The sequence below is a fragment of the Schistocerca piceifrons genome, unplaced genomic scaffold (genome assembly GCF_021461385.2).
Source record: "Schistocerca piceifrons isolate TAMUIC-IGC-003096 unplaced genomic scaffold, iqSchPice1.1 HiC_scaffold_2510, whole genome shotgun sequence".
Taxonomy (NCBI): domain Eukaryota; kingdom Metazoa; phylum Arthropoda; class Insecta; order Orthoptera; family Acrididae; genus Schistocerca; species Schistocerca piceifrons.
In genome coordinates this window covers 1,708,220-1,729,985 of record NW_025728455.1, presented here as the reverse complement: position 1 = coordinate 1,729,985, position 21,766 = coordinate 1,708,220, and the positions used below count along the sequence as shown (strand labels likewise).

Sequence of the window (21,766 nt, the reverse complement as noted above, 5' to 3'; positions counted from 1 at the left end):
CAAGAGGTGCTGCAGACAAATAGAGGGCAAGTACAGGAAGAAATAATGTCTGATTTATATAAGGGGCGATCAAAAAGTTTCCTTTAATTTACGTCTATAGTCACAAACTTTTTGTTAACAGATTATCGGTTTCGGTCTTTAATGACCATCATTAGATCTGCAGCAAAAATGGGAAAAACTTAAATTCACTCGCAAACTATATGCAGCTTAAGAACAATACAGACCATAATGAAAAGTAGTGCTGACAAAATTTACATTTGTGCACTTTGAATATGAAGAGGCATACCTATTTCATAGAAACAAAGTCCTAATGTACTGCAGCCACAGTGGCATCGTCAAATGTTAAATGCGGAATCAGCACCAGCATCGTCAAATACATATAAATAACATCACACGCACGAGTCATTTTGTCAGTAGTACTACTGTGTAAACAAGTTGTCGTACAGTAGCCACAAGATGTTTGTGTTGTAAGTTCACCAGATGTCGCTAATGTCGGCACACACTAGTTTTCAATAATTAATTGAAATAGCGAAAATAAAGGGCTGGTACAAACGTTGAAGTCTGTAATAAGCTTATAACGTATAACAGGCATTACATTAATAAAAAGCAATAAAAAGAAGAACACGACAAAATTAATATTGCTAAAAGGGGGGAAGAGTTAAGAAACAGTGGTTGACTTGTGCTCTAGTGCCAATATTCTAGATAATGACATAAATATTAAACACCGTTGATAGTGCACCGGGTAATATTAAACAACCATAACACAAATCACTAAAGAAGCCACAAATGAAAGAAAACATAGTGCAGCACATAATCAGCGCCCTCTGCCCCGCTAACCACAGAACTCCGCACAGGCGGGAGGTGGCTGGAGGGACGTGACCGGCAGAGGGCATCTCGTACCCAGCGGTGCTCCGTTGCAAGAAAAGAACGATAAAAAGTCCGTAACAGTGGATGATCTACATCATCTGATTAATGTAGTCTATGAAATGAATAGAGAAGGAACAAGAACATACTAGAGTCATGCGTAAAACGTATGAAAACGAAGTAAATATGTGATGCACTCAATACTAGGTGAACTTGTCAACACACTATATATAACAGAGGCGTGAAGTGATTAGAGTAAAACATTGTCAAATTAAGCAAAGTAGGCATTAGGCGCAAAGTCGTTTTGCCAGTTAAGCAGTTGAGTTGGTTCTCTATTTTTTGCTACTCTAACAAATTAAGAGCACGGCTTTTTCCCAATCGGTGAAGAATACGCATACAGCTCTCTATGGAACGACCAGTATCAGATAAATGCTGTCCCAAAGCCATTTTTTTTCAGTCAGAGTTCTTTAAACCTTAATTCAAAAGAGCGGCCCGTTTGACCGATATAATATTTGTCACAATTACTGCAGTCAATCCTTTATACTCCAGAGGCATCAAATTTATAAATTTATCATAGTTCCCTTTCAGTTTATGTTTTATTCGTAGTTTTAGGGTGTTATTAACCTGAAAGCCACATCTGACATCAGACTTTTTAAAACATTTTTCCATTTGCAAAAAGTTTCCATCTGAAAGGTCTTGCTACAGCATATCTCCAATGTAGCATGACTCTAACGCGGGTATATAAGCACCGACATGTAGGCAAGGGGTAGTGTACCATTCGTGTCACATCGAGGAGTCTGCGGTAAACACAGCCCCATAATCTATGTGTTCTTTATCTTAGACAAGATTTACGTCCTAACATAACTTAAAGGGCACATTCCGCTTCATTTAACAACTATCTTAGCACCTACCGCTTCTCTTGTGTGGAGTGTATGGTCCACACCGGTTATTTCTTCATCGGATTTTTACGTCGTTCAGAAATCACTACATCTTCTAAGCATTTCACGCTAATTAAGGCCGTAGAAGTATGGTCTTTTCCGAATGCACTTCCGACCAGAAATCAATTCTGGTAACTGGAGTCAGAGATCCTCGTTAATCCACCCTTTTGAGTAATTTCGGTGATATTTACTGTCATCGAAATTTTCATTCCCTAACGCATATTTCTTTACAAGTCAAATACCAATTTTCATAGCTTTAACTTTAAATATGTTTTAATATAACGAAATTTTTTGTAAAAACTAACGTCCCCTATTTCAACCCCTTAGGGGTTCCATTTCCAGAAAATATTTAAACATCAATTTTTTTACGTTTAACCAAGAAGCCAAATACAAACTTTCAACATTTTGTTTGAAAAATTCTTTCGTAATCAAATATTTCCAGAACCATTTTCATTCCCAATTTTACCTCCTTAGCAGCTGAATTTCCAGAAACACCGAAACACTTAGTTTTTTAAATTTCCAACCAAGAACACAAATACAAATTTTCTTCGATTTAGCTATAAAAAGGATTACTTAATAAAATACTTTCATAAAAATTTTCATTGCCTGTTTCACCTCCTTAGCGACTAAAATACCAAAAACACCAAAACACATACTTTTTAATTACTAACGAAGAAGTCCTATCCCATTTTTCAGAGATACATCTTTAAAAATGTTTATTAGTACTGTAATAATGATTTATTTTCAAAATAAACTTTCACCCACTATTTTAACCCCTTAGTAGCTGAATTTTCAAAAATACTGAAGCATGTATTTTTTTTATTTCTGATTCAGAAACCAAATACCAGTTTTCAAGCTCTAGCATCACAATTAACATAAGAGTGACATGTCTTGAAAAAAGATTTCAGCCCCTACTTGACCCTCTTAGGGATGCAGTTTCGAACAATGCCTCACTAAATGGTGTTAACAGTATAAGACCAGCTCCCATTCTAGTAGTTCAAGTTTCTCATTAGCAGTTTGGGCTAGTGAATGATGAGTCACACACTAGTTCATTCACTTAGGGGCTGAATTTCCAAAAACACCGAAACACGTATTTCTTGTTTCTAATCGAGAACCCAAATACAAATTTTAATTAATTTAGCTTTAAAATGCTTCCATAATGAAATAATTTCATAAAACATTTCACTGCTTATTCCAAAAACGATGAAAACGGTATTTCTTTTTATTTCTAAGCAAAAATTCAAGTAACATAGATGTAACTTCAATAACTGTTTTAACAGTTCTTTAATAAAGATTTATTTTTAAAAAGAGACAGTCACACACTATTTCTCCCCCCACAGGAATTCAATTCCTGTAAGTGCTGAAACACTGTTTCTTTACACTCTCCAAATTTCGAATTTCTATCGTTGGCGGTTAAGGCTGGATTGTGACAAGTGAGTCACTCAGGACATTGCCCTTCATATACAGAGATAACAAACTGTCAAAGGAGATACTCACCAGTTTTGCTGATGTTGTGGTCATTATGAAGAAATTCCCAATTATAATCCAAGACAAGGCGATTCCTGTGGTTTATGGCTCTTGTGATCTGCTGTACAGCGTGCAGTAACTTGGTGAGGGTCGCACTCCTCAGCCGATCCGTTTGCAGTGTCTCCAGGTTCCATTCAATGTCATCCAACCTTAAACAATGAAATGTGGTCACCTGTTGTAACAAGTTACATTTTCATACTAGACCGTCTTTTCTTGAACAGAGCAATGAAACCAAACTCGGCCAGTCACTTCTCAAGTTTTTATGTCGCCCTTCGATACTGATATCCAGGTCATTAGGTATGAATCAAGATATTAGAATGAGTTAATCCAGCGTGAATTGCGAATGGTATGCGAGGCTGTTGACTCGTTTTGGTAAAGTGAGCGGCCTTTGTTGAAATACAAGAATACTTCTGCACAAATTCATCCAATACAATGATAGAACAAGTACAGGCCCTGCTATAGATAGATCATTATTAGCGTACTCCTTATATAACATACAAACATGTACATTGTGTTCATTGGTGAATGTTCAAATTTCATAATCATACCATAGCACTCGGTCTCACTTGACACAAGTCTTTCAGGCTAAGTTTCGAAACATGGCGTCGACAGTTCTCTACAAGTATCTGTTCCTCCACAGCACAGCCACATGCAACACTTTCACTATAAAGCCACCACTTCATCAGGAGGTGGCCACATCTCCCTTGCGCCATTCGAGTGCAGATGAGTCATGAGCATTCACCACAACGAAGATGAGACTCTGCACGCTTCACCGTTGGTTTCTGAATAAGATGCGCCTTTTGGGTGTTCATTCCCACATTCTTTCTACATCTCGGTGACATCGAAGATAAATACGAAAATAAACACAAAGTGGTGTGTGTGGCTTTCTTCAGGTGTGCAATCAGTGGATTTATGGAATACGGTATTTAGAACTGAGTTCATACGGTGCTTCAGAATTTGCACATTGGTCGGTTTAGATCTCAGGTAAGCAGGAGCAATGTTGGATAGGACAGGCAACCACTGTGTGGCACTTGATCCGGCAGTGCCACTAACGGTTCTCAAGGCCTCATTGTGCATAATCGTCACTACATTTTCATGCTGTGGCATTGCGTAGCATATCTGCATTTAATCCCCTCTCATTTCAAGAAAAAACTTTGTCAGGTTCATTAAGTGCAGCACAAATGACAGAGACAGATAAGGGAGACACCTACAGTAGATGTTTAGAGAAGCAGTTATTTTATTTGGGTTTGGCCACAGTCAGCGCACTGGTCAACCAAAGCACTGTGACCACCAAACTACTATCGATATGAAACCGTCCAGACTGTAGCAGCGTTACCTGGCAAGGGACGTGTGCTAGTCACACACACACACACACACACACACACACACACACACACACACACACACGCACGCTTCATGTGGTATCAGTGAGCGAGCTGTCTGTGTGTAGAATGGGAAGGCACGCAGTCCACCTGAGTTCCTCCAAGGGCGGATTGTGATGGCCCAGAGGCTCGGCACGAGCATTTCAGAAACTGCACGACTCGACGGATGTTCCGGGAGTGCTGCGGGAGTGTCTTCAATGCGAGGCGACGCTAAGGCGGAAACACATCCTGACATCCTACAACTCCAGCACCTGATCAAACCAGAGCAACTCCCTACACGTCATCTTATCGCCCTCAATTAAACGGGAAAGTATAAAATTAAAAAGACTGAAAATCGAACGAGATATGAATAATGAAACAGTCGTCTTTGCCAAACCAAGAACTGGGGGAACACAGGGCTGCTGGCCTGCATCATATCTGCAATACAGGAATAAAGCATTTTGGTACTACAGCATTAAAATGTGATGTACGGTTAATGAATAGCTATCTCACTAGCATGCACATTCCGAAACTCTAGAGGAAAGCTAGAGTGGTAGCCCTGCTAAAAACCCTACAGATCCTCAAACTTCTCGTCTTCGTCGCATTTGTGTCATCTCTATGGGGCCATTGAAAAAATACGTTTTGAAAGACTTTTTGTAGCATTAGAGACCAAATTCATACCAGAACCAGTAGGATTTATGCTTGGTGGTTGCGGTAAAATACTCAGTCTCATTCAACATATAGAGGACGGCCTCTAACAGAAACAGATAATGGGACTCGCTTTTACAGATCTCTCGGCTGGCTATGATACTGTCAGTCACCAACGGCTGCTCGATAAATTTTATAATAAGGACTTCCGAATGACAAAATTAGGGGAACGTCTATTTCAAAATAGACTGTTTATTTGACGCAACAAACAAGAAATAGGCACAGGAGAAGGCGAAGAAATGACACACACACAAAATTGGCTCAAATGGATCTGAGCATTATGGGACAACAACTTTAACTAACCTTAGGACATCACACACATCCCTGCCCGAGGCAGGATTCGAACCTGCGACCGTAGCAGTCGCTTGGTTCCAAACTGTAGCGCCAAGAACGGCTCGGCCACTTCGGCCGGTCTACACACACACACACACACACACACACACACATATATATATATATATATATATATATATATATATATATATATATATATATATATATATATATCGGCGATATTGCCATGGGCTCACAAGGAAAATCGTTTGTGGTGTGAATTCTCAAAGACATACTATGGAGAACAGTTCTGCACATTAAATCCCAGTAGAACTCTCATGTGTGCCTTTCACATTAGAAATAAAGACGCACATATACAATTTAAAGTGGCGAGGCTGGGTCAGGAAATAAACCACGATGAACCGCTGAAATATTTGGGTATCCGACTTGACAACAATGTGACATTTTGGACGTTAAGGGAAAAGTGTGTGCGAATAACAACATCATCCAAAAATTCAGCGGACCGAATTGGGGAGTTCATCCTCAAATTCTGAAAACATCGGCTCTCGTCCTATGTTTCTCTGCAGCTGAGAATGCGACAAATGCCTGGTACCATTCTGCAGTTGCCACTTATGCCGACGTGGTAAACAATGAGAAAGAGCGCGTAGTGTCTGGCTCCTAAATTCAACGCTAGTTCGGCAAATTTACCCAACTTTCGACATAGCTCGACCCATAAACAGATGGTAAGTTGCAGTCCGATTATCACCGGCACCATTTATACGGTTAAGAAATACAGCACAGGCTACTGATATCCCAGTGGAGTTTAATGCGAAGGACTAATTCTGTAAACGAGCCTCCTGAAATAGGATGAAAAATTTATTGCAAAACTGTACTGATCAGATGCTCATAAAGCCTGAAGAACCACTGGCTGCTGCGAATCATCTGTTGTTTCCGACATGGCAGGTGCTTCACCACTTAAGAACTACCGTCACACACTGCAATACCAATCTGAGAAAATGGAGATGAAAGAAGAACAACTCCTGTGAATGTGTTGCAACACAAGACTTAACGATATGTCCAAAAACAGGCAAAACGATCACAGTGGCATACATTATGATGGCAAATGACAAAGCCACCCATGTGTCTCAGTACTGGAAATTCATTTATCAGCCAGGACATTATGACTACCTACTTTATAGCCTGTACGTTCACGTTTGGCATGGATAATAGTGGAGCCTTATCATGGTATGGAAGCAGTGAGGCCTTTGTAGGCCGCTGAACAGAGTTGAAACTACATCTGCTCACACAAATCCCCAATTCCCGTAAATTCCGGGGAGGAGGGCCATGAGCTGCGACGCCACGTTGAAGCACATGCCAGATGTTTTCGACCAGGTTCAGATCTGGTGAGTTGGAGGGCCAGCAAATCAATTGGGACTTGTCACTGTGTTCCTTGAACCAGTCCATCACTATCCTGGCCATGTGACATGGTGCATTATCTAACTGAAAAGAAAGCTTTCAGAAAACATGGTCGTCATGCAGGTGTGTATGTGGTCTGCAAACCAGTATACTATTCTCCTCGGCGGTCATGGTGCCTTACACGAGCTCCATTGGACTCACGGATGTCCACGTAAGTGTTCCCTGGAGCATAATGGAGCCGTCACCACCAACCTGTCTCCACCCCACAGTACACGTGTCAAGGAACTGTTGCCCTGGAAGACGACGGATTGGGGCCCTTCCAGCGGCATATCGAGATTCATCAGATAATGCCACAACATACCATAACGCCAAGTTCGAGAGTCGATGGTAGTGTGGCCATTTCAGTCGCAGTTGCTGACGTCGTTAACATTTGCAGAGACACAGGCTGTCAGCTGCGGAGGCCTGTCACTAGGAGTGTTTGGTGCACTGTGTGTCTAGACACACTTGAACTCAGCCCAGCACTAAAGTTTGATGTTAGTTCCCCCACTGTCCGCTGCCCGTCCTGGTTTACCAGTCTGCACAGCCTACGACGTACGACATCTGTAATGATGGGTGGCCACCCAACCCCACGACGTGTGGACGTGCTTTCACCTTCGTGTCGCCACATGTTGAACACACTCACCACTGCAGTCCCAGAACACCTGACAAGTCGTGCAGTTTCCGTGCTGGACCTCCGGCCCATCACACTCTGTCCTCGGTCACACTAAGGTATATCACGTGCCTTCCACATTATAAACATGGACAGAATACTCACTGATACTAGAGATGCTATTACTAGAGTATCGGGTAAAATCAACAGCAGCAGAAAATGGTATAACAGGTGTAGGATTCGTTATGAATAGGAAGGTAGGGCAGAGGGTGTGTTACTGTGAACAGTTCAGTGACCGGGTTGTTCGAATCAGAATCGACAGCAGACCAACACCGACAACGACAGCTCAGCTATACATGCCGACGTCGCAAGCTGAAGAACAGATAGAGAAAGTGTATGAGGATATTGAAAGGGTAATGCAGTATGTAAAGGGGGACGAAAATCTAATAGTCATGGGCGACTGGAATGCAGTTGTAGGGGAAGGAGTAGACGAAAAGGTTACAGGAGAATATGGGCTTGGGACAAGGAATGAAAGAGGAGAAAGACTAATAGAGTTCTGTAACAAGTTTCAGCTAGTAATAGCGAATACCCTGTCCAAGAATCACAAGAGGAGGAGGAGGTACACTTGGAAAAGGCCTGGAGATACGGGAAGATTTCAATTAGACTACATCATGGTCAGACAGAGATTCCGAAATCAGATACTGGATTGTAAGGCGTACCCAGGAGCAGATATAGACTCAGATCACAATATGGTGGTGATGAAGAGTAGGCTGAAGTTCAAGACATTAGTCAGGAAGAATCAACACGCAAAGAAGTGGGATACGGAAGTACTAAGGAATGACGAGATACGTTTGAAGTTCTCTAACGCTATAGATACAGCAATAAGGAATAGCGCAGTAGGCAGTACAGTTGAAGAGGAATGGACATCTCTAAAAAGGGCCATCACAGAAGTTGGGAAGGAAAACATAGGCACAAAGAAGGTAGCTGTGAAGAAACCATGGGTAACAGAAGAAATACTTCAGTTGATTGATGAAAGGAGGAAGTACAAACATGTTCCGGGAAAATCAGGAATACAGAAATACAAGTCGCTGAGGAATGAAATAAATAGGAAGTGCAGGGAAGCTAAGACGAAATGGCTGCAGGAAAAATGTGAAGACATCGAAAAAGATATGATTGTCGGAAGGACAGACTCAGCATACAGGAAAGTCAAAACAACCTTTGGTGACATTAAAAACAACGGTGGTAACATTAAGAGTGCAACGGGAATTCCACTGTTAAATGCGGAGGCGATAGCAGATAGGTGGAAAGTATACATTGAAAGCCTCTATGAGGGTGAAGATTTGTCTGATGTGATAGAAGAAGAAACAGGAGTCGATTTAGAAGAGCTAGGGGATCCAGTATTAGAATCGGAATTTAAAAGAGCTTTGGAGGACTTACGGTCAAATAAGGCAGAAGGGATAGACAACATTCCATCAGAATTTCTAATATCATTGGGGGAAGTGGCAACAAAACGACTATTCACGTTGGTGTGTAGAATATATGAGTCTGGCGATATACCATCAGACTTTCGGAAAAGCATCATCCACACAATTCCGAAGACGACAAGTGCGAGAATTATCGCACAATCAGCTTAACAGCTCATGCATCGAAGTTGCTTACAAGAATAATATACAGAAGAATGGAAAATAAAATTGAGAATGCGCTAGGTGACGATCAGTTTGGCTTTAGGAAAAGTAAAGGGACGAGAGAGGCAATTCTGACGTTAAGGCTAATAATGGAAGCAAGGCTAAAGAAAAATCAAGACACTTTCATAGGATTTGTCGACCTGGAAAAAGCGTTCGGCAATATAAAATGATGCAAGCTGTTCGAGATTCTGAAAAAAGTAGGGATAACCTATGGGGAGAGACGGGTCATATACAATATGTACAACAACCAAGAGGGAATAATAAGAGTGGACGATCAAGAACGAAGTTCTCGTATTAAGAAGGGTGTAAGACAAGGCTGTAGCCTTTCGCCCCTACTCTTCAATCTGTACATCGAGGAAGCAATGATGGAAATAAAAGAAAGGTTCAGGAGTGGAATTAAAATACAAGGTGAAAGGATATCAATGATACGATTCGCTGATGACATTGCTATCCTGAGTGAAAGTGAAGAAGAATTAAATGATCTGCTGAACGGAATGAACAGTCTAATGAGTACACAGTATGGTTTGAGAGTAAATCGGAGAAAGACGAAGGTAATGAGAAGTAGTAGAAATGAGAACAGTGAGAAACTTAACATGAAGGATTGATGATCTCGAAGTCAATGAAGTTAAGGAATTCCGCTACCTAGGCAGTGAAATAACCAATGACGGACGGAGCAAGGAGGACATCAAAAGCAGATCCGCTATGGCAAAAAAGGCATTTGTGGCCAAGAGAAGTCTACTAATATCAAATACCGGCTTTAATTTGAGGAAGAAATTTCTGAGGATGTACGTCTGGAGTACAGCATTGTATGGTAGCGAAACATGGACTGTGGGAAAACCGGAACAGAAGAGAATCGAAGCATTTGAGATGTGGTGCTATAGACGAATGTTGAAAATTAGGTGGACTGATAAGGTAAGGAATGAGGAGGTTCTACGCAGAATCGGAGAGGAAAGGAATATGTGGAAAACACTGATAAGGAGAAGGGACAGGATGATAGGACATCTGCTAAGACATGAGGGAATGACTTCCATGGGAGCTGTAGAGGGCAAAAACTGTAGAAGAATACAGAGATTGGAATACGTCAAGCAAATAATTGAGGACGTAGGTTGCAAGTGCTACTCTGAGATGACGAGGTAGCACAGGATAGAAATTCGTGGCGGGCCGCATCAAACCAGTCAGTAGACTGATGACCAAAAAAAAAAAAAAAACTAGAGATGCACTGTGCGTGTGTCGACTGGCAATTATTCCTCACAGTGTGACAGTTCCATCGCCTGGGTGGGTTTATATCACTGGTAGGTCGGTGGTCACAATGTTCTGGCTGATCAGATCTAAAGAACAGTTAGCAATCTGGACACGTAAAGTAAGTAAGTATTGACATAAAGCCCGAGGTTATTATAAATTATGCTCCAAGGTCGTTAATACCAAACATGAACAACAAGGGCCCTGACACGCTTCTGTGGGACACATTGCTAGTGACTCTTGGCATGCTGTCTGCAAAGTGGCCGATTCATCGCTGCCCAGGCCTACCACACTCTTCCATGGAGGCATTCCTGACACCATCGAAGGAGTATGCAGAGAGTTCTCGTGATGGTAGACTCACACTTTCAAGCAGTCTAAAGCATGCTCAACCTGGTTCATGTAACAGCTGGAATGGTAGTTTTATGCCTGTGTGGATCAATATTTTAAGGATGTTTTACATGTCGTTGTTTTACAGCTTGAGGACAACAAACATAATTCTTACGATTCTTATGGACAGACATTTAGATATCTGCACATCTATTTTGACAAGAAGGGGCAGTTAGTCAGCCGGGGCCTCATAGCAGAAACCATATGGGCATTTGCCTGAAGTGATTTAGGGGAAACAGAATACTGACGTTAGAATATCTGGGTGGTGAATAGAGCAGACTGGTGGTGTACTGTCCGTTCATCTCTTAGCAACAGACCTGCATACTCTACGTACACAATATCAACTGCAATCAACAGTATGACGATGATGTTAGGTTTTAATTTCATGTACCATAACTTCCCATCGGCTTGCCGGAAAATACTGAGCTAACATCCCTCCACAATGAGTGAGATATTGGACTCAGAGGCATGTCAGTATTTTCCAGTACAGAACTTTGAGATGAAGTTTCCATAAAAACAAAATGCAGATCGAAAATGTGCTGTAATATGACTGTGGTGTGTTATTATAATTTACTTGTGTTACATTGTTAGGAAACCTCTGTGTTATGAAATAATCCTTCACTGTATAGAACTTACTGCTTAACAGGTGGTTATTAACTGCCTCTGTAAATATTTTCGTTTATAGTCTCTTTTGTCTTCTTAAGCAATCTATTGGACATTTTTATTCCTCGATACATACCCATGTTCATGAACACAGCAATTTCTGCTCTAATTAACTGACTGATAAATGTACTCACTACTGTTCTTGCTTCATGTTAATGATCTATTACTTTACTGGCATCAGCAGACAGAATCAGTGATTTTCACAGGTGATACATGCATTATTGTGAAGGCTAGTAAAAAATCAACAGCAGAAAAAATAGTAAATTGTGCTTTTGTAAAAGTTACTGACTTGTTGCCACTAATGAGCTACCTTTAAAATTTGGAAACACACACACACCGACTAGTTTTGTACTGTCAAAAGCATCCTACCACTGATTAACCGAAAATACAGACAAGAAATAGTTAACAGTGTAGACGTTATAAGTTGTTGAGTGCCCATGCTGATGAAAAGTTCAACTAGAAAACCCGTCGAGTAGACTTGCTAAGATGTTTAGCTTTGTTTACTGTTGCAATGAGAATAATTTCCAAGTCTAGGGATATAGAAGTCAGTAAGTTGATATACTTTCCATATTTCCATTTACTGATGTCTTAATGGAAAATATTCTTGCCTAACTTCTCACAGAGGCAAGAAGTATTCATTTCCCCAAAGAAATTACTTACAATCATGTGAGTGGTCCTCACACATACGTCCAGAAAGTATCCCTTTAATAACCCGAGAATATTAATCACAGCCTCGTAATTCATTTATGAACTTTAAAACTTGTTACATTCAAATGAATCCGAGTTTGAAAGTGACAGAGATATTCATAACACTAGGAGGATTTGCTTTGCCCTTCATGCAACCTTGGCACAGAAAAACTGAAATATACACCATCTGAAGAAAAATTTCAGATCATAGAAGAGTTTTTCAATGTAGATTCAAGATGTGTCTCCTTAACAACTCCTTTTATCACATAGTGGAATTCTTCAATTGAGTAGCCCATAGTCATGTGAATATTTTAGTTTAAAAATTGTGTCCTATTTTGTGAGATGGTTCACATCATCAAAACGTTTATTTATTTATTTATCGTGACTATGATGTATGGAACACGTCACTAAGTAACTTGACATGCTAGAGCCGTTTCTTTTTCTAATATACCTTAATGACAATGTAACAGCTGCAGCAGATGACTCTGGAGACGTTTTTCTTGTGGATGGGATAGACACTATCTTTACACACTCGAATTAGGAACTGAATAATGTAGTAAACTATATTCAGGAGGAAGTAGCTTTTGGTTCATTGCGAACAGGCTGATAAAATAAAAGCAGGTACATGCACTTTCTTGTGAATGAACATGTCTTTTCTCGTATTCAACTCCTACAATGGTGGTGTGAGTAATGCATCAGGACACAGTGTGTTCTCGTGTCTGGTGGTATACTATATTCTTAAACGACAGGCACTTTTTTTAAGCCACCAGGTTTCTGACTAGTTTGAATCACCTCACCATGAATTCCTCTCCTGTGCTAATCTCTCCATTTCAGAGTAGCACTTCCAACATTTGCCTTCAATTACTTGCTGGATGTACTCCAATCTCTGCTTCTCTTTATAATTTCTTCCGTCGACAGCTCCCTCTAGTACCACAGAAGCTATTCCCCAATATCTTAAAAGATGTCCTACAGTCTTGTCTCCTCTTCTTGTCAGTGCTCGAATATATTCCTCTCCTAACTGACTCACCAGAGAACCACCTCATTCCTTACCTCATCAGTCAACCTAATTTTCAGCAGTCTTCTGTAGCACCACATTTCAAATGCTTCGATACTCTTCTTTTCCAGTTTTCCGAAAGTCCATGTTTCACTTACCATACAATCCTATGCTCCAAACGTACATTTTCAGAAATTTCTTTCACAAATTAGGGCCTATGTCTGATACTGACACACTCCTCTTGGGAAGAAATGCTCTTTTCGCCTATGCTAGTCTGCATTTTTTGTCCTTTTTTGCTCCATCTGTCATGGGTTATTTTTCTGCCTAGGTAACAGAATTCCTTAATTTGACCGCCAATTTTGATGTTAAGTTCGTCGCTGTTCTCATTTCTGCTACTTTCGTCTTTCTTCAATTTACTCTCAGTCCATATTCTGCACTCATTACACTGTTCATTCCACTCAGAAAATCCTGTAAATCTTGATCACTTTCACTGAAGACAGAAAGGTCATCAGCAAATGTTATTTTTGATATCCGTTCACCTTTAATTTTAATTTCACTCTTTAACCTTTCTCTTATTTCCATCACTGCTTTTACGAAGAATAGATTGAGCAGTAGGGGCGAAAGAGTACATCGCTGTCTTCCACTCTCATTGTTCCCTGTTGATCCTTGTACATGTCGTATACTACCCGCTCTTCACTATAGCTTACCCTTATTTTACTCAGAATTTCGGACATCTTACACCATTTGACCTCGTCGAACGCTTTTTCCAGGTCAACAAATCCAATGAAAGTGTCTTGATTTTTTCTTCCTTGCTTCCATTATCAACCGCAACGTCAGAATTGCCTCTCTAGTGGTTTACCTTTCCTAAAGCCAAGGTGACAGTCATCTAATGGATCCTCCATTTTAATTTTGTTTCTTCTGAATATTATTCTTGTCAGAAATTTGGATTATCACATGTTAAGATGATTGTGCGATAATTCTCGCACTTGTCGGGTCTTGCAATCTTCAGAATTATGTTGAAGATGCTTCTTCAAAAGTCAGATGGAATGTCCTCAAACTCATACAGTCTACACACCAACGTGAATAATCGTTTACTTTTGACTTCCCCAATGATTTCAAAAATTTCGATGGAGTGTTATCTATCCCCTTTTGCTTTATTTGATCTTAAGTCTTCCAAAACTCTTTAAATTCCGATAGTAATACTGGATCCCGTATCTCTTCTATACTGACTCCTGTTTCTTCTTTTTTAGGTTACAGGGTCTTCTTTAGGTTAGAGGGTCTCAGGAAACCACAGAAAAGGAGTTTGTCTAAAAAGGGTCAGGTAAAACACAGTAAGGCAATTGTGGTAACAGTTGGTATTGTAGTTGTGAATTGTCGTAGCTGTTTTGGGAAAGAACCAGAAAGCCCTAATAGAAAGCTTTGAAGCTGAAATAGTACGGAAAGCTGGCTAAAGCCGGAAATAAGTTCAGCCGAAAATTTTTCAATCGACCTTTCAAAAAGGATAGATTAAACACAGTTGGTAGTGAAGTATTTATCGCTGTCAGAAGTAGTTTGCCTTGTAGCGAAATTGAAGTAGATAGTTCCTGCGAAATAGTATGGGTAGAGATTGTACTTGACAATCGGACTAAACTATTAATAGGATCGTTTTACCTATCCCCGACTCAGATGATATAGTTGCTGAACAGTTCAAAGAAAACTTGAGTCTCATTTCCAATAAGTACCCCACTCATAAAATTATATTCGGTGGTGACTTTAATCTAGCCTCGATATGCTGGAAAAATTATACGATTAAAGCCTGCTGCAGGAATAAAACATCATCCGAAATTTTACTGAATGCTTTCTCAGATAATTATTTTGAACAATTAGTTAATGAGCCCACTCGAAGAGTAAATTGTTTCGAAAGCATACTTGACCTGTGAGCAACAAATCCTGCACAAATAGTATCATGTCGAAACAGGGATTAGCGACCACAAGGTAGTTGCTGCTAGGTTGAATACCGTAACACCTACAACCATAAAAAAGAAACGCAAAGTATACCTATTTAAAAAAAATCTGATAAAAAAGCTCTTAACGTCTTTTGAAGAGACAGTCTCCAGTCCTTCCCATCTGATCATGTAAGCGTAGAAAAGATGTGGAATGATATCAAACATAGTATCGACGGCAACTGAGAGATATATAACACATAAATTAATAAGTGATAGTACTGACCCCCATGGTACACAAAACGGGTCAGATCGCTGTTGCAGACGCAACGAAAAAAGCATGCCAAATTTAAAAGAACGCAAAATCCCCAAGAATGGTAAAGTTTTACAGAAGTTCGAAATATAGCGCGTACTTCAATGCGAGATGCTTTTAATAATTTCCACAACGAAACTCTGTCTCGGAATCTGGCAGAAAACCCGAAGAGATTTTAGGCATACATAAATCACACCAGTGGCAAGACGCAACCAGTGCCTTCACTGCGCTATAAAAACGGTGTATACACTGATGACTGTGCCACTAAAGCAGAGTTTCCGAAACTCCTTCACCAAAGAGGACGAAGTAAATATTCCTGAATTCCAATCAAGAACAACTGCCGAGATGAGAAACATAGAAGTAGATATCCTCGGTGTAACGAAGCAGCTTAACTCAGTTAAAAAAGGCAAGGCCTCCAGGCCAGATTGTATACCAGTCAGGTTCCTTTCAGAGTAAGCTGATACAATAGCCCCATATTTAGCTCATAGAAAGATACGTACCTAAAGACTGGAAAATTGCTCAAGTAGCACCAATACCCAAAAAGGGAAATAGGAGTAATCAGCTCAATACAGGCCCTTATCACTAACGTCGATTTGAAGTTGAGTTTTGGAACATATACTGTATTAGAACATTACGAATTACCTCTAAGAAAACGATTTATTGACACATAGCACGGCTTCAGAAAATATCGTTCTTGTGAAACACAACTGGATTCGTGATTTCCTGTCAGAAAGGTCAGTTAGTAGTAACAGACGGAAAGTAATCGAGTAAAACAGAAGTAATATGCGGCGTTCTCCAAGTAAGTGTTACCGGCCGGTGTGGCCGTGCGGTTCTAAGCGCTTCAGTTTGGAACCGCGTGACCGCTACGGTCGCAGGTTGGAATCCTGCCTCGGGCATGGATGTGTGTGATGTCCTTAGGTTAGTTAGGTTTAAGTAGTTCTAAGTTCTAGGGGACTGATGACCTCAGTAGTTAAGTCCCATAGTGCTCAGAGCCATTTTTGAACAAAGTAAGTGTTACAGGCCCTCTACTGTTCCTGATCTATAGAGACAATCTGAGTAGCCGTCTCAGTGTGTTTGCAGATTAAGCAGTCATTTCCTGTCTTCTAAAGTCGTCAGATGACCAAAACGAACTGCAAAATTAAGTAGATATGACATCTGTGTGGTGCGAAAAGTGGCAGTTGACCCTGAATAAAGAAAAGTGTGGAGCTATTCACACAAGTAATAGAAGAAATCGGCTAAATTTCGATTACGCGATAAGTCACACAAATCTGAAGAACTTCTATTACGCGGTAAGTCACACATATCTGAAGGCTGTAAATTCATCTAAATACTTAGGGACTACAATTGCAAATAAGCTAAACTGGAACTCTCACATAGATAATGTTGTGGGTAGAGCAAACCAAAGACGGCTATTCATTGGCAGAATACTTAGAAGGTGCGACAGGTCTACTACTGATACTGCTTACACCAGCTTGTCCGCCCTATTCTGGAGTATTGCTGTGCGGTGTGGGATCTGTATCAGGTGGGACTGACGGATGACATCGAAAAAGTACAAAGAAGGGCAGCTCGTTTGGTATTATCGCGAAATAGGGGAGATAGTACCGCAGACATGATACATGAATTGGAGTGACAATCATTAAAACAAAGGCGTCCTTCGCTGGGACGGGATCTTCTCCTGAAATTTCAATCAACAGTTCCCTCCGTCGATTGCGGAAACATTCTGTTGTCACCCACCTACATCGGGAGAAACGATCATCAGTATAAGGTAAGAGAAATCAGGGCTCGCACAGGAGAATTTAAGTGCTCGTTTTTCTCGCGCACCGTTCGAAAATAGGACGGTAGAGAGACAGCTTGAAGGTGGTTCATTGAACCCTCTGCCCGGCACGTTATTGTGAATAGCAGAGTAATCACGTACATGTAGATCTACCTCTTCCGAGCTCAGTAATTTTGCTGTCCAAGTATCAGAACCCGTCAGCTACGTCTAGTGACTCATTTCCTAATTAAGTTACACCTTTACATTTCACAGTTCAGACTGATTTCTTCACTTAATAACCTGACAGGTAACTTTGTTTTCTACGATTTAATATCGTTGAGATATAAGACCATTTGAAAGAAAAGAAAATGAATTAACTTAACAGTACTCAGTGTCTGACAGAACACGACAGGAAAATCGTACTGCAAACACTTTCTTGGTGTTTATTTAATCACAATCCGGCTTTCAGTTTGTAGGTCAGCGTCACGTTGACACTTGACGATGAGTTAAGGAGCTGAAAGCCAGTTTGATATTAAGCGAATAACAGCTGCCGAACGTCAGGAAGGTGTTTCCTTTATGATTTTAAAGCAAAGTTATGTCCGAATGAGGAACTAAGACACAAAATTTATAAATATTCGGTGAACAGTTGTCGTAGCCTCACTCATATACGAATGTCACTAGCAGTAAGAATAAACTTACGCTAACAAACTCTGCGCTCTTGTCCTGGCGCCCCAGTGGGGACAGAGCGGTCGCCGCGTCATCTTCTGCCAGTGGCGCCGTGGGAGGGGCGTGGAGGAGTGTGCGACCGCCACAACGCTCTCCAGCACACTGTCGACATCCAGGACCTGGAGCCGGTCTTTCGGACGCAATCAGCTCGTGAAATGACATCACGAGGCTGAGGGCACCCCATTCCAGTCCTCCGAGGTAAAATACTTCGCAGTACTTGGAACCGAACACAGACCCCTTCTATACCAGGTCTACAAACTGAGCATTGATCTGCTTTGGTCTTTGTAGAAAGAAACTGACCTGTTGATAACTTTTCTGAGTGAAATTAAAAACAAAGTGGGCAATCACTTCTTGATTTCCAACACGATGCTCACTATTAGCCAAAATAGGTGTACTCAAAAATTTTGCAAGCCTCATACAATTTGCAAAACGTGACATAAACCCACCAGACAAAATGTTGTTTACCAGCTTAACTGAGCACACGTGTTGCTTTGGAATGCTACAGATATTGCAGGACTGGTACCATGCAGTCACGTGACCCCCGCCACTGACTTCAGCCACAACACTGGGGTGGTAATCGTGGTGTGCTCGTGCAGGTCGCTTGTGACAGATCAGTAAATTAAGGCGGGTCGACGTGTAGATCTTACGGAATGGCAGAAGTGATCTATCACTTTTGGACAAGCACATTAACAGACCATGAATGAAGTTACCCAGGGTACTGGTTTGTCAACGCTCATTGTGCATGTGTCTGGAGGGAACGATGTGCCAGCCATAGCGACAAAAGTCAGCGTAACAGTACTGTTCTTAAAGAGACTCTAACCGCCAGGACTGAGAACGACTGTCACTCTGAGTGAATGATGAGTCGTCTCACACCTTACACCAACTGCTGCTGTCAGTGAATGTCAGACAAGTGATGTGTCATCTTACTACACACGTTCTATTCACTGTGATTAAGTTTGCAAATTAAAATAATGGTTAAGAGTAGGAAGCAGAGGAAACCTACACTATATGATCAAAAGTATTCGGACACCTGGCTGAAAATGACTGACAAGTTCGTGGCGCCCTCCATCAGTAACGTTGGAATTCAACATGGTGTTGGTCCAACCTTTATGACAGCTTCCACTCTCGCAAGCATACGTTGAATCAGGTGCTGGAAGGTTTCTTTGGGAATGGCAGCCCATTCTTCACGGAGTGCTGCTCTCAGAGAGGTATCGATGTCGGTCGGTGAGGCCTGGGACGAAGTCGGCGTTCCAAAACATCCCAAAAGTTTTCTGTAGGATTCAGATCGGGACTCTGTGCAGACCAGTCCATTACAGGGATGTTAGTGTCGTTTAACCACTCCGCCACAGGCCGTGCATTATGAACAGATGCTCGATCGTGTTGAAAGATGCAGTAGCCATCACCGAATTGCTCTTCAACAGTGGGAAGCGAGAAGGTGCTTAAAACATCAATGTAGGCCTGTGTTATGATAGTGCCAAGCAAAACAACAAGCGGTCCATGAAAAACACGACCACACCATAACACCAACGCCTCCGAATTTTACTGTTGGCACTACACACGCTGGCAGATGACGTTCACTGGGCATTCGCCATCCCACACACTGCCATCGGATCGCCACATTGTGTACCGTGGTTTGTCTCTCTCATTGTTCAACTGTCCAATGTTTACGCTCCTTACACCAAGCGAGGCGTCGTTTGGTATTTACTGGTGTGATGTGTGGCTTATGAGCAGTCTCTCGACCATGAAATTCTCCTGCCAAACTGTCATAGTACTTGCAGTGGATCCTGATGCAGTTTGGAATTCCTGTGTGATGGTCTGGATAGATGTCTGCCTATTACACATTACGACCTTCTTCAACTGTCGGCAGTCTCTGTCAGTCAGAAGAAGAGGTCGGCCTGTACGCTTTTGTGCTGTACGTGTCCACTTCACTATCAAATTGTAAACAGTGGTCCTAGAGATGTTTAGGAGTGTGGAAATCTCGCGTGCAGACATATGACACAAGTGGCACCCAACGACCTGACCACGTTCCAAATCCCTGAGTTCCGCAGAGCGCTCCATTCTGCTCTCTCACGCTGTCTAATTACTACTGAGTTTGCTGATATGGAGTACCTGGCAGTAGGTGGCAGCATAATGCACCTAACATGAAAAACGTTTGTTTTTCGGGGTGTCCGGATACATTTGATCACATAGTGTATGTAGATGGATGTAAACTTTTATTAAAGAGAGGTTAGCGAAAACTACATCATGATCCAAACCTGGAATCACGAGGGATTTCAATTTTGTTTCTAACTGCTTAATTTTCGGAATACGACAGCTACAAGAATTCATTGAAGCGCAGGAGGAAGACAGTGCCCACAAAAATCCCAATCATGGCAGTAGTTTGGCATGTGGCATCAAGATATCTGGAAGGTTGGCCTAAGAATACTAGTGGAGGGAAAAAATACTGTGTAATTTGCAGAGACAGACACCCCCTGAGGTGCTAACAGGTGAAACAGTCACAGGCAGTGTAGAAGTGAAAGGAAAAATAGTCCCTCCCACGTTGTCAGCGTTGGGAGGTATAAAAAATTATTTAATGGATGGTCAGGAGAGTGTTTCAGTGGGGCCATCGATTTAGGCCATTATAGTATGAAAAGCATTGTTTGTCCTACAGTGGACTGTCTGATGTCACTGCAGCCAAAAAATGTGAGCAGAGAGGATGGCAACCAGTTCTTCAGTGAGAACGCGCCAGATATGACAAGAAACTGGACAGGCAACAACCTGGTGTTTCACCTCTATGGCATAATAAGCTTTTCTTGCTCATTCCCAGTTAACAACCTGTCATCAAATACAGTTTCATAGCAAGTGGTTCTGTTTGAGGTTGATGAAGTATATTTCGTTTTGTGACAATCTACGTAGACTTAAAAGATGCAAAGCTAACACAGTGAAATGCACCATCACCCCAACTCAAACTGGTAAATAGGACGATGTAGGGTGCCAAGTTGTCGACTGGGTGAATGTTGTGACTATATCATCGTGCGTGGCCTCTTGGTCATGATGACAGGCTTAAATCGGTTTGTGTCATGTTATTACTTACCAGCAGATCCAAAATCATGTGGACTTTGTGGACTTAAGTCCCATTCGGTGGACCACTGAGTGCAGAAGTATTGTTGCAGAGTATAACTGTAAACTCACCTACACACATATGACTACCACTGTGTCTGATGGGAGAAGCAATCCGTGAGTGCTGGTGGTAAGTAGGAGGGTGGGGAAGGAGGAAGGATAGCATGGAAGCGGTGGGGGAGGGTGCAGTGTTGCTTGTGGGAACACGCAGGAATACGATGGGGACATGACAAAAAACAAGCTGTCAGTCCGCATGACAAACTGTGACCAACAGGCAGCTGGACACCCAGTTGCTGATTACGCTGCCCAATACATTGGACCTCAGTTCAGTGACTGCTTCGCAGCCTGGGACATCTGGATCCTTACTAACAGCACCAGATTTTCCCTAACTGAGCTGGTGGGAACTCTTTGGCAATTATCTTACCTTCCCATAAGCCCCCTGGCCGAGCCTTTGCTATTCCTTTTGCTCCACACTCGCACCCCCTTGCTGCTCCCACTCCAGCTCTACACAGCCTTCTATTTCATCAATGCCTTCCCTTCACTACTCTTTTTCCTCTCATCT

General features: G+C 41.6%; 1 protein-coding gene across 1 annotated transcript in view; it reads right to left on the bottom strand.

The window, feature by feature from the left end:
• The window catches only part of LOC124743682, a 125,439-nt gene that overhangs the window by 71,773 nt on the left and 31,900 nt on the right, over positions 1 to 21,766 (bottom strand). The window contains exon 3 of the mRNA XM_047248858.1: positions 3,300 to 3,478. Coding sequence (XP_047104814.1) covers positions 3,300 to 3,478 — 179 coding nt within the window. The remainder of the gene's footprint in view (positions 1 to 3,299; positions 3,479 to 21,766) is intronic.